Below are 13,751 nucleotides of genomic sequence, written 5' to 3'. Positions count from 1 at the left end.
ACAGAGGAGAGAGAGAGTCTTCTTCCTAGGGCGCTAGAGGAGAGAGACTCGAAATATAGCTTTATTTTTTTATATTCCGGGTCAAAGCCACATATCCTATTATCAGTGGTCCACGTGAGTTTATGCACGCCACATAGGCACGTGAAGTGGCGTGCACGAACCACCGAATTTTTCTCCCAAATTACAGTCTCTCACATTTAATCGCGTGCCTTCTGCTTCGATCATGGGATGTGGAGGGAGTGTAAGGTGATTCTATTGTCAAAGTTCTCTCGTTCAAGTTGCAGTATCTATTTTTGTCAGGAACTCAGTTGCCAGCCTTCCTCTTTGAAGCAAAAACTCCAGACGACTTCATCAAGATTTGTCTCCAATGGAGAAGATGGTTGTGTCGACATCTGTTCTGCTCTCCATTACTTGCAAGTTCTTCCTGTGTTATGAGAGTGAATCCCTTGCAAGGATTTGCTTTCTATTTTGTTTTCATGGTATTATCTAATTCGTAAGATTAGGTGAAATTTGCCCTTTTTTTCAAAAAAAAAGCTTCTAGTTTTTAACCTATACAGGTGAAATTACACAAAAAATTACGAGGTAATCATACTATAATATTCTCGAAAGTTTTAGAAATGACAAAACATATGAAAGTAGCTCAATTGATATAAGCGATAATTTATTTTTGCTTATTAAACTTAGTAATCTATTAAGTACTTGTTTCGATTATTCATAAAATTCTATTACGGGGATACTAATTTTTTCTTATGTTTTCACTATAATAATGTTTATAAAGAAATGAAATGGGAAAAGGAAAAGACAAAGGGAAAGTAATATCTACTTGGAACGCCCACTTCTCTTTTTGCCCCATTTCTGCTCCGACCTCGCTTCAGCATATTCCATTCTTCACTCGGTGACCTTCGAATCATGCAGAGCCTCCTCTTGCCGGCGCCGGCGGCGAGCTCCGGCACGTTCTCGGCGCCGTCGGGTCCCGCCTCATCGTCGTACCTCCGTCGCCTCGCTGCCAGAGAGCCGCTATTGCTCGTTGGCCACCGTCCTTGTCTTTCCTCTCCGAATTCTCTCTCTGCCGCTGGACCGGCACACAGATCGAACGCCTTTCCCTTGACATCCCTTTCGCCTCGCGATGCTCTCGGCTGCAGACGATCCAAGCTGTTCTCCACCTCGGTGGCCTCCTCTCCGGTTTCTCCTGCCTCCACTTCTCCGAACGACGATGCTGAGAAGGCGAAACTTGCCCAGGTTGAGTTAACTTATGTTTCGTCTCTTTATTCGGTGATTCTGTTTGGTGGGTTTGAACTTGCAAGAGCTTGAAACTGAAGGAATTGAATATTGGTTATTTTCTTGGTATACCCGCCTCCTGTAAATCGTGCTGAATGTTAGTTTTACTTCAGGTGGGATCAAATTAGACTGCTTTACATCCAAAATTCAGACTATCTTGTTTCACCCTCTTCTGGGATTAGGGTTGTGAACTGGGCTGTAATTGTCATGTGTGAGTGTGAGGCTGTGAGTAATGGAACTGGCAACTTCATAGAACAGTGAATGTAAAAACGGAGTGTCTGTTACCGTGATCCTTGGGCAATGTTGGATCGAAGGTTAACGCCAGTCGGTTCATTCGGTTCTTATGGGTTCGATTTAAAAGTTTTGATTTTGCCTATGATGCTGTGCAGGTAACCAAAAGACTAGAGAATACCTCAAGGTATTTCCGGAGGTTGGGGAATTTAGGGTTTTGGGGACAGCTAGTGTGCACTGTTGTGGCTGCGGTTATTCTTTCCTTTTCCGTGGTTATAACTGGGAAGGTCACATCGCCGGCCACTTTTTACGCCACTGCCGGCGGGATAGCGGCAGCTTTCATTTCCGTCTTTTGGTCATTTGGATATATTCGGCTATCTGAGAAGCTTCGGAAAACTGCTAATGATCCCTCGAAGGTATCTAACCACGTTCCTAAGCTTCCTGTTATCAAGAGCTTGCCCCATGTATCAAGCAATAAAATTCATGTATGCAAGGAAATGCAAGTTGGCCATTCAGCATCTGCATGCTTAAATGAATTCCTCTTGAATTGCAATGCACGTGCTACCCCGCTTCCCCAAGTGTTCTTGCGCTCACATGTGTGCCTGGCGATGGAGCTTTCCACAATGTGAAAGTGTTCCCCAAGTGTTCTTGTGCTCACAAAGTGTTCCTTAGTGTTCGTCAACCTTCCTCGTGTGTTTACTCTGAATGATGACTGCTTTTCAATTGAATGTCTGGTTCAGCTCTTCTCTGATTTGACATTTGTATCAACCAGTTATACAAAGCCTGTTTTGACCAATTATCCTAGCCGTGAGACTGTGTTTGTCACTCCTGATACCAATGAGTGGTGCTGTGATGATGTATGACAATATACAGGCTCCTTTTCGAGCAGATGTAGTCAAAAGTTTGAAGAATGGCATCATGTTGAACCTGTTAGGGATGGGTGCTGCTATTCTTAGTATGCAAGCAACTGTTGGGTTGTTGGTAGCAAAGGCTCTCACTTCCTCAGCGAACCCACATTAAAATCAGTCGACAAGAAATCGAAAGTTTTGGATCAAACACCCCGGGAAAATCATCTTTTAGAGAGGCCATTGTACTGGCCAAATGAACCCTAAATTTTATGAGATTTGTGTTATTTGAAAGATTGAAATCTTAGCTACAACTTTGGTGAACGAATTTTTTTTCAAATTTCGAGACACAAAAATTCAGAAAAGTCGGGAACAGCTGGGGGTCGGGCAGATTCGAGTTTCTGGTAAAAAGGTTTGCATCTCGAAACTTAAGCTTATGAATATTCAACCTACATTCATCCATATTCAATCACATTCAACCCTAAACCCAGAAACTAATATATGAACATCTAGAGGCCAAACAACATTAAAATACACATCAAACCCTAATCCTAAGGTCATGACCAGCAAGCATTACCCAGAATTTCATCAAGCAATTTCATGAGGCTGAAAGTATTAGGGTGGATTCTGATTCGATTTTCGAATTTCTTTCACATCCTAACTCGGAATTGAACATGGATCGAAGATTGTACTTTGATTTTAGACTATATTCATCCTAGTATCCCCGGGTGATCACGAGAAATCGATCACGAAAGATGAGAATCCTACCTCGAGTATGAGCATCGGTGCGGAATCGGCCGGAATCGAGCCTTCCGGTGGAGGAGCGGCTAGAGAGAGAGAGAGAGAGAGAGAGAGAGAGAGGCGTGAGAGAGAGCTCCAAGGGAGAGAGCGGCGGCTGCTATGTATGGCTCTCTATAACATATTTATATATACTATTTATATATTTAACAACAGTTTATAGTAACTGCACAGTTTCAAATATTATTAACTTACAAGAGCGCAACGTCACAGACGGCGCCACTACGGCCATTGTTGACGAGTTTGAACTCTCCTTGCTGCTCACGTAAGGCCAATATCATATGTGGTACACTGACTCAATCACTACAAACTTAGTCCTTCTTGCGAGACTTGAGCTCTTGAATCAAGGCCTCAACATCTTCATACGAGGACCCACGTGCTTCTACCGCTCTCTTGGCCTTCTCTCCATGCTCTTTGGCTTTTCTCCTCATCTTCGCCGCCTCCTCTCCTCCATCCATCAATTTCCTCACGGCCGCCTCCACTTTCTCTCTACCCACTGGCGGGCCCGGCTCGGTGTTCCAAGACGTCCACACCATGCTCCCAACCTGGACCCCAATCCCCAACACATCAGTGACCAACTTCTCATTGAAAAACTGCTCAGCCGAGCGCGGGAAAGTGACTATCGGAAGGCCAGCGCTTACACCCTCCAGAATCGAGTTCCACCCACAGTGCGTCATGAAGCCACCCACCGAAGGGTGTTCAAGAATCAACAGCTGCGGTGCCCATCCTCTGATAATCAACCCCCTCTCGGACTCCGTCAATCTCTCTTCAAACCCACTCGGAAGCCAATCCTCTCGGCCTCCCTCTCCATTTTCCAACGACTCAAGGATTTCCCCAGCTGCCCAAATGAACGAAAAGCTCGAAGCCTCGAGACCATATGCAATCTCAAGGAGCTGTTTCGGGGTCAACCTGGCCAAACTCCCAAAACTAACGTAAAGAACAGAGTTGGGTTCTTTAGCATTGAGCCAACTCAGGCAACTGTGCTCATCAGTAGCAGCTCGTTGCCCACTCTCGGCATTATCCTCCACATTCCTATTGCACAGCGACACTAGTCCGACCACCCAAACTTTCTTCGCCATCTCCTTCTTGAAGTACTCCACATAAGCCGGTTCCAGCTCAAGAAAGCTATTCACCACGACCCCAAGACTCCTCTCCTCCGAATTCCACATCCGACCAGGCGGCTTCCCGCCACCTGGGTGCTTGTGAAAATTAGGAAGCTGCGACCAAGTCATCCCGATCCTATCCGGCAGGCCCGGGATCTCAAACGGCTCGTATTCGCATTGCACCATCTCCAAGGTTTTCCCGTACGCCCAAATGTACGGATAGCCGGAAGCCTCGAGACCTGCTGTGCGAAGGTACTGCTTCCCGGTAAACTTGTCCAGTTTCCTATACTTAATTGGATAAACAGACCGAGAGAAGCAGCCGTTCCCATGGAACAGGATCCTGGGAACTCCCACCTCATCGATGACATCGGCCGACCAACGGTGGAACATGTCGACGATGATGCAGTCAGGTGGCCTCGCAATGAGCAAGAGCCTGAGGGGTTCCTGGAGCATGGAGGTGTCGGTGACGGGGGCGGCGGACATGTCGAAGTCGGGTGGCTCGGAGTCTGGGGGCAGCTCGAAGGGGAGGATGGAGATGGGCCGGCCCGAGTCCCGGTCGCGGGCGATGGAGCGTTGGAAGGAGAGGGCGTTGTTAGGGGTAGCGACGATGGTGGACCTGACGCCGTGGGAGGCGAAGAGGCGGGCGAGATCGATCATGGGGATCTGGTGGCCTCCTCCCACGAAGGGGAAGAAGAACATCTCCACTTCGCCCGTCATTGATGAATGGCACAGGAGAGAGAGAGGATTAAAGATGGTTTAAGCAGCTTGAGATTGAACATCTAATCCTTCATCTTTATAGGCATGTTTCAGGAATCGGATTCTTCTTTTTAATTTCCTTTTTCCTTTTTAATGCACATAGTCAACAGCTACCCTTAATAGTATGCTTATATTTATACTAGATGAAAAATATATATATTTTATGTCTTGATGTAAACGTGAGAAAAAATGCATCTTGAAAATGATAAGCCTTCTTTTATTTAAGTACTTGATAACTGCCCGTTAACAAATTGCGATAAAAAGAATATCGAGTTCCCCAAGCTTTAATATACCTAATATCGAAAAAATTAGTATTTCCAAGTTTGCTCTCTTGTCGACCAAAAACAAAAGAAAGTTTGCTCGCTTGACTAGTTTCCTAACAAATGTCTTCGAAATATTCATCAGCAACATCCAATTAATCATGTGAACAAGACCCGTACCGATATTTATTAACTATTTATGTTGTTATCGCTTGCACACATGTTACAAGAGAAATCCACACCCGAATATTGCAGTGAACTTTTTTTATTATTTGATTACTTAATAGAATCCCCAAAAAACACACTTGGCATTCCTTACTGATCTATCATCTATAATCACATCATCCAATATCCTAAAAAATGCAAAGTCCTAGTCAGTTTGATGCTCAATTAAAAGGGGGATTAAGTGATGATTCGGTATCTTAAAATGCCGAACCTCACGTGGAATTGCGGTCGGGCACGAAGCCCGAAAGAGAACTTTCAAATGACGTTGACGGGCTTTATTGTTTACACTGTTGAGCATATTGCATGACACCCAATAATCGCAAAAGAGACTTGTCCTTCTTTTATCGATCATCCATGACAAAATAACAACGGAAAACGGAGACAGATGCCGTCAACACTCAGCATATCACATCCTTGCTGACTCGATGGTTGGCGTGACGTCCTCCGATGCTGCAGACCACCATGTGTGCAGTCCTCGACGTAGCTTTTCTGCTAGCTTTGTTGACTATGGCGGAGACGTCGGCGACTCGAAGGTCGAAAGAGAGTGGAGCCCGACGCTTCGGAGAGCAAATTCTAGGGTTTCCCGAGTGTTATCTTACAACCTCGCAAGCGACACTTCATCATGATCAAATGAGTAAAACGTGGTGAAATTAGTTTCATGATGTTACAGTAATCGGTCGGGAATTCGTATCCGGATATAAAACAATCGTAGAACGGCGGGGGGTGATGCGCCAGAGTATCTTAAAATTTCTCACATTTCGAGAGAATTATTAGCAGCGGAGGCATGAAAGTTTTCGGGTTTGGGAGCCGATGTAATCAATTTTTGAATATGACTTGTAATTTTCAGATGATGAAAGTATTTGTACATGTACCGTACAACGTCACGATAGGTTATCGTCATCGGATACACAAAACGCCGTAAGATCAATTTACGATGTTATTAAGTATAAAATAATCATAAAAAAATTAGTGTTATAGTACGTTAAGATACCTTAAAATTTCTCATGTTTCAAGAGAATTATTAGAAGTGGACATGCGAAAACTTTAAAAAATTTGTGAGCTAGGCTGACAGATTTTCAAATATGACTTGTAATTTTTCGCGAATTATAAATATATAATAAGAAAGTTGGATAGAACACATCTCTGTAATTGAGGCGCATAATCACAAACCTTCACTCTCTTCCAATTCTCTTCACGTTACTGAAGAACCGTTACCTTTTACATTAATTTGATTAAAAAAACTTTAATTACATATGTAACATTGATGTTTCTGAAAAAAAAAAAACGTTAGAATTGATTCACGTAATATATAAAAAGGTCATTACCAATTATCCTAATGTGCTAGATAAGAAATAACTATCGAATTTCAAAATCATACTCTCTTTGATTTTGTAAACAATAGCAAGTTGATTGACTTTTCATGTTCGCCGTTAGGCTTCCGACTTATTAAAAAAAGAAAAAATTCCAAAAATTGGCTCGAAATGGAGTCATTTTCTCAAATAAGGATCTAAAGTGGACATTATCTCAAATAAAGGCACGAAGTGGCCAAATCGTTTCAAATAAGGACTTAAAGTGGCCTAATCGTCTCAAATAAGGACCTTTATCCGGCCGGTGACTATTCTGTCGCCGGAAAAAGGGTATTTTAGCCAAAAAAAATTATAAGTATATTTTTTTATATTTTTTTACTTTTCTTTTCCTTTTTCTTTTTTCTTTTTTCTTTTTCCCTCCCCAGCCGTCACTACGCCTGGCCGGCGACCTCCCCGGCCTCAGGCGAGGGCCACCTAGCCCACGTCGGGCAAGGGAAGGGTCGCCCTTGTCGGCGTCGGGCAAGGGCGACCCTTGCCATATCCGGCAAGGGCAACCCTCGCCCTCGCCGGCATCAAGTGAGGGTCACCCTCGCTCACCCAGCCCAGGTGAGGCGACCCTCGCCCTTGCCTGGGTTGCCCTCGCCTGCATCGGGTGAGGGCGGCCTTCGCCTGAGGTCGGCGACCTCCGCCGGCCCCGGCGATGGCCGACGGAGGGAAGAGAGGAAAAAAAAAAGGAAAAGGAAAAGGAAAAGGAAAAGGAAAAGAAAAAAAAAGTAAAAGAAGAAAATACCCTTTGGCCATTGAGGTCAGGTCCTTATTTGAAATTGATATAGCCACTTCAGACCCTTATTTGAGACAAAATTCACTTCTGGCCCTTATTTGAGAAAATGAGGGCACTTCATGCCCTTATTTGAAATAAGGTCTACTTCGAGCTCTTATTTGAGAAAATAACTCCACTTCGGTCCCCTTTTTGGAATTTTCCCTTAAAAAAATGAATAGTTCCAACTGCTAAGCGCACTACCAAAGCACTATCGTTCGATGTAAGAGTTGGTAAGATTCATTTTCAGTTTGCTTTCTTCGACTAAACTAATCTCATTAATGGGAAATTCAATTTCAGTATTACGCGCCGTATTAGGAAAGCAACTAAGGGTGTTTTTGTTTGAAGAAAAAGAAATCGTGCATTTCTTTTGTGGACTTTCACATATTTGGTTTGTTAAAAATGATCGGTCAACAAAAAATCATTTACGGTAAAAGAAAATATGGATCCTTAAAGTAAGGAAAATGAATTCCATATTTTGAAAAGGGGGAAATATTTTCCTGAAAAAGATTTTTTGGAAAGTACTTCTTTTATCGTAAGGTTTTCCTCGAAACAAGCACGTCTTAAAGTAAGGTTGCTTAGAATTGAGGATTACACTCTCTTAACAACGATAACTTGATCTGTGAAGAGATATCTTAAATGGCATTTGTGGGTTATATACATACATATTTTTTACTACTTCACAATTTCTAATACTTGATACTTTACTTAGGGTGCGCACGTTTCGCGGAAAATGAATGATTTGGTAAACATTCTTCTCAAAATGATCGTTTGTATTGCTTAAAAAAATGAATGAATAAAAAATATTTTTATCGTCCACGAAAATATTTAGACATAAATTGCCGTCGACAACGAAAACATTTTTCTTCCACTAATTATTTCAAGCGATATAAACGCTTATTTTTAGAAAAATATTTTTCAAATCGCTTATTAGAATTGCTAATTCTATGTTGTTCATTGCTCAGGTGCTTATCCAGGGCATCATCCTCCTCCACCTTACTGAGGGGGAGCTTCTGCCAGAAGAAATGTTGAAGATTCTGCAGGAAGCTACTGTTGTATATAAATCTTGTAATTACGTTGTCTAACACCGGTAGTTTTCTTCTTTTGACCTGGAAACTTTTCTTTTTGTTTTCTTTTTTTATTGTTGCTTGTCAAGAAGTGTTTGGACAGCAAATTACTAGACCGTCTTGTTTTATACCAGTTCCATTTTTTTATTACGAGTAAAATCTATATCCACCTGAAAATCTTGCTAGTAATAAGAGGAAAAACCAATTGTATTGCAAATGGATGTCTTCCACGGCGGGTGTACGAGCCCAGTTGATTTGTGCGTGTCTTGTGTATGATCATGTCGTAGCTGCTGATCTTTTGGTCGCATGTAAATCAAAAATCTCTTTTGCATTCATCTGCATTGACCGTCACAGTTTCGGCGTCGATCTCTCTATTCATGTTGTATGTCATATCCTACATTCTCAAGCAGAAGCTATTGGTAACTAGCACGATCGTTACGACACCGTGGAAGAGAAAATTTGCAGGGGCCTGGTCAAAAATATGTTCAAATGAACTCAAATAGCCAGCAGCTCTTTCGTAACCGAAATGAAGAAACATGGAAACAATCCAGACGAGTCTTATTTTGGAAGACTAACATTATTCATGTAGACATAACCATAGCTTCTGTTTTCCTATAGTAATAGTTAAACATATTCACATGACCGCTAAAGTTCTGCATTCTCTGCAAGTCTGTCCCGCCAAAGAACATCTGAATTCTGAGGCGAACGTGCATGCAATGCCTTTTCTCACCTGGCGCTTCGGATAACTTCCACTCTCCTGGAACAGCAAGAAGAAATCCCGTTAGCACTTGGCATTATCGCATGCAAAGTCACGAAAACAACAAGGAATATTCAACTGACAGCTCTACAGTAAACAAGCAGGGACAAATCGATCATGTCTGACGATGATAATCGTAGATAAAGCAATTGTTATTCCCTTCAAAAAGAACAAAACTCACTCAGAGCAGTTATTTGATGAGGATGCATCTTATAGGTGATCCTTCTGCACCAAGCAATCTCAAATGCAGACAATGGACAGTATATACTCCTGCGGGGACATCTTCGAGTTTCAAGCCCTCAACAAGAATAATTTCCTGCAGCATTACCGTAGTGTAAGTTTCTTGAGCCGAGAGCTTCATATGAGAATGCAACGGCGGGAAATCTAGGCAAAATTACCAACACTAGTTTAGATCTGATTCGGGGTGAAACATGGTTTTTCTCAACTTTGATCCAAAAATTTCACATGGGTCAAATCATTTTCCTACCCGGCTTTCAAGGAAGACAAGATGGGCTGGGATCAAATCATCAAATGCAGCAACAGACAGGTAATCAACTCCTGCATTTTATAGCACAGAAAGCGTCACGCAAGAGTGCATCTCAATCTAAGACGTTTAATAATCTACTAGTTGGAGAACAGGAAAGAAAATAGATAATCGAGTCACACAATTTTTCAAGAGAGGTTCAGGAAATAAAAGGACTTGCAGTAGTGCTCAAAAGCCCGATAGCAACACATGCTTCAGCATTTTCATACACATGCATGTCTTTAAAAATCAACCAAATATCACGTGTTCATGTCGACAGTTATCACAGCACCATATTGCGACTTGTGTCGTCAAGAAGAAAATCAAACAAGATGAAAGAATATGCATTTTTTTGTCATGCCTAAGAGAAATAACATTTGCTTGCAGTGAAGCTGCAAGTGAAAATTGGAAGTAATAGAAAAGGTAGCTCCCCAACAGAGAAATAGATCCTAACATGGTTTCTGGGTAATGATTAGAAAAGAGCATGAAGTACACTACAAAGCAGTGAGTCTAGGTAAAAAGGTGAAGATAAGATGATAATCAAGCAAACAACCATGAAAAAGAACTCTCACTATAATCGCATCAGAATAGCAAAGAGGCACGAATCCTACCAACAAGTTTAATGTCTGTGTTCTCTACCAACCATTTTGCTCCATCTCTCATGAATCCCACATAGCTTGTGTCCAACTCTTTTTTGTGCATAAGCCGTCTGAGAATGAAACAGAGCGCAGATCAAACTCGTCCTTCTGATCATAGCACTGACTAATACCACAGTCCATTAAGATACCCAGCCAGTGCTCTAATAGCACATGCACGGGCGACACAATTTACAGCAACATGGAAACACCACTTTAGTTCAGCTGACCATGACCCAAAGAAAGATGCCTAGGAGCAGAAGTTTACCTGTCAGTATTTAGGGTTCTAAACAACACCCGTCTCACACCCTTGGGAATATGTAGAGACTCCATTACTTCAGCTGCAGGAAGTAGCTTATGTCATTCTTACAGAACTGGTTGGGCATATCACTATGTTTTAATCTCAAAAGCTATCGTATCAAACTCAGGCTGAACGCTCCAACCGTGTAAAACTGTCAACAGCCCAATTGATGACAAATGAAACAAAAATCGTTGCTTATTGTTAAGAGCCAACACAGTTTCACTTAATTGCTATCTAGCTCAGATTTTGCATGAATTAAAGCAAAATCCGCTACCCGTGTATCAAATGCCAAACACTATTAAAGCAGTTAGCACAATAAGCTGCATGCTGATGTGATCATACTATTCCAAATATTTCATAACCGAATCAAAATTTTTCAGAAAACATCATTAGTAGTGGCCCTTCAATTATTTGAAGAACAGTCATTCTATCCACAAAACCAAAATTGCACACATAAAGATACGGTCATTTACATCAAGCTGCATGGGAGGATAGAAAGAACCATTAGAGTAAATCCAAGGGGATCATATTTCCCTTCTACATTTTTCACAAAATAAAATAAAACCAGCAAGCACGGCACAAGTAACTAAACAAATTGAACCGATCCCTCAATATGCTGTTTGCACTATCGCATGAATGGAGAAACTTCGTGGAAGAAGCATGTTAAGACTATGTTTTTTGACAACTTAGCATGCATAACACATAAGTGATCAGCATGCTGCAAGAAACTCAACTGAGGGACATACCTGTGAGATTCTTATCCCTTGGAACGTCAACCAACAATGCTGGACCTAAAGAAGGAGAAACCAATAGTCACCAAAATTTTACAAGACAGAGAGTAAAGCATAGCACTACATCAATGAAGATGAGGATAAGAAAAATAAGAACGGAGAGACCCTTAAATCAACTTGAATTAACTTCAACATGTCTCTACATACTCCTGCGCTGTATAAGAACTGGTCTACTCTAATTAACAAGACTTACCTTTTCAATTAACCACCTAAATCCTTGGCCACAGAAACCAACCATTTGATTGATTGACAAGTGAGACTCGTGAGGCTTTGAAGTTCACAAGACAAAGGTCGGTGCAAATTATTACTCCTCGGCAAAGAACAATTTTGAAGATGCTCAAAGCCATAGTCGGCAGAACCACACAATCATCAACTACAGAAGCTAAAAATAACAACTCCTCCTAAAACCTACTGATACTGATACCCAAAAGAAGAAATCAAACCCACCATCAGAAACCGACACGAAAAGCCCACAAATTTACCATTGAGGACTGCCAAATCAAGCGTGTCCACATCAAAACCGGCATCGACGTAGTGATCAAAGACGTGACCCGGAGCATCCACGTGTGTCCCCGTGTGAGCGGGCAGCTTCATGTCCGAGTTATTCGCTAAAGACCCATTCTTCATGCTCGCCGCGAGCCGCACAAACTGACCCAACCCATCATCCGATTTCCACGACGGCATATCACTAGTGATCCTATGGCTGATATCGACGATCCTCCCGCCATCATAAACTTCTCGGCGGACGGGCCTGAGCTCCTCGCCACCGTCGGACACCGAGCAGTCGCCGACGCTGGGGATGGTCGGGTAGGCGTCGATGGCCGCGGCCGCCGCGACGGAGGCCGCGGCGATGAGGAGGTGAGCGAAGAGAAGCGGGGAGAGAGCGTTCGTGCTGACTCGCAGTGTCGAGAGGGAAGTGTGTGATTAGGCCAAGAAAAATCGAAAGGTAAAAGAGAGAGCTTTTTCGCTTCCAACTAGTATATAGCGTTTGAAGGGAGGGGGTGGGCGCGATGTTGATGAGGACATCGTTTTAGAAGGAAGACATGTAATCTCGACACTCTCGCCAATCGTGTTGTCTTCCCTGCTTCTTCTTTTGGGCTTTTTGACAATTTGACCACATTCCGTTCGTTGGCCCAACAGAAAAACACAAAAACGTATCATGGGTCATGACTTTTAAGGTCCTTCACTGAAAAAAAGAGGAACTTTTGTGGAGCACTCGTGCATCCAAAGGTATCGTTTTCCCAGAGTTTCGTACGAAGCGCATGAGTGCACGATCAAACGGTTACGATTGACCGTGAAGACTTCACTGTTTAGGGATGAAAGTGTACTAATTAGCCCAAAGAAGTACTCGATCGCAGCCGTTGCTTGAGCAGTTGCTGACAGAAGTTTATATAGGGCTAGTCGAGTCTATTTAATCTTTGAGAAGTCATCAGTTTCAGAGATGGACACAGGAACAACTCGTACACAAAGTTATAGCCCATCTTCCCCGTTCATGGCTCGTGGTCAGGAAACAATCACAGTAAGCAAAATCAACCAAAGTAGGATTCGAAAAACTTACCATTAAGGACTTCCAAGTCTAGCGTGTCCACATCGAACCCGGCTTCATAGTAATGATCATACACATGCCCGGGAGCATCCACGTGCGTGCCCGTGTGAGCAGGAAGCTTCATCTCGGAGTTGTTGGTGAGCGAACCATTCTTCAAGCTGAAAGCAAGCCAAAGGAACTGCCCCAAGCTCCCCATCGATTCATAGGACGGCAAGTCCGATGTGATCCTGTGTGTGATGTCGATGATCCTGCCATTATCATACACTTCTCGGCGTACTGGAACTAGATTTTCGCTAACAGGGACCGAGCACTCGCCGGTGTCGGCACCTGGAATCGTAGGATAAGCAGAGAGGGAGGCGGCGACATGGAAAGCAATAAGGGCGAGGGAGACGGATGACAGGAGGAGGCGGTGGAGTGTGTAGTTCATTGTTTTGGCCACGTTCAAGAGCTTGCGCAAAGTTCTGTGACTCTTGTACACTGAAGAAGGGTCTGTGGAACAAGAAGTTCTAGT

The 13,751-nt window shown here is 42.9% G+C and overlaps 2 protein-coding genes and 1 pseudogene across 2 annotated transcripts; 1 reads left to right on the top strand and 2 right to left on the bottom strand.

Annotated features, from left to right (window-relative positions):
- Positions 1-697: 697 nt before the first annotated feature.
- Positions 698-2,529, top strand: LOC115666460 (protein TIC 21, chloroplastic-like). Its single transcript, XM_030588180.2, has 3 exons — positions 698-1,239; positions 1,668-1,925; positions 2,383-2,529. The coding sequence occupies exons 1-3, from the start codon at positions 910-912 to the stop codon at positions 2,527-2,529; spliced, it is 735 nt and encodes a 244-aa protein (XP_030444040.2). The 5' UTR covers positions 698-909.
- Positions 2,530-3,463: 934 nt separating this feature from the next.
- Positions 3,464-4,992, bottom strand: LOC130135516 (abscisate beta-glucosyltransferase-like). The gene is made up of 2 exons (XM_056304991.1): positions 4,559-4,992; positions 3,464-4,486 (listed from the first exon to the last, which is right to left on the bottom strand). The coding sequence occupies exons 1-2, from the start codon at positions 4,970-4,972 to the stop codon at positions 3,464-3,466; spliced, it is 1,437 nt and encodes a 478-aa protein (XP_056160966.1). The 5' UTR covers positions 4,973-4,992.
- Positions 4,993-9,177: 4,185 nt separating this feature from the next.
- On the bottom strand, positions 9,178-13,751 carry LOC130135502 (cyclase-like protein 2; annotated as a pseudogene).

The sequence above is a fragment of the Syzygium oleosum genome, unplaced genomic scaffold (genome assembly GCF_021117445.2).
Source record: "Syzygium oleosum isolate NSW1041296 unplaced genomic scaffold, Sole_v2.1 Sole_v2.33, whole genome shotgun sequence".
NCBI lineage: Eukaryota > Viridiplantae > Streptophyta > Magnoliopsida > Myrtales > Myrtaceae > Syzygium > Syzygium oleosum.
The sequence above is the reverse complement of the archived record's forward strand: the minus strand, read 5'-3'. Positions and strand labels throughout refer to the sequence as shown.

Excerpts from the sequence above, each read along its gene's own strand:
- LOC115666460 (XM_030588180.2), top strand. The coding sequence starts at position 910 with ATGCAGAGCCTCCTCTTGCCGGCGCCGGCGGCGAGCTCCGGCACGTTC. Across the intron at positions 1,240-1,667 it reads AGAAGGCGAAACTTGCCCAG|GTAACCAAAAGACTAGAGAA; the intron begins GTTGAGTTAACT and ends GATGCTGTGCAG. Across the intron at positions 1,926-2,382 it reads CTGCTAATGATCCCTCGAAG|GCTCCTTTTCGAGCAGATGT; the intron begins GTATCTAACCAC and ends GACAATATACAG.
- LOC130135516 (XM_056304991.1), bottom strand. The coding sequence starts at position 4,972 with ATGACGGGCGAAGTGGAGATGTTCTTCTTCCCCTTCGTGGGAGGAGGC. Across the intron at positions 4,487-4,558 it reads ACGGCTGCTTCTCTCGGTCT|GCTTCCGGCTATCCGTACAT; the intron begins GTTTATCCAATT and ends GCAGGTCTCGAG.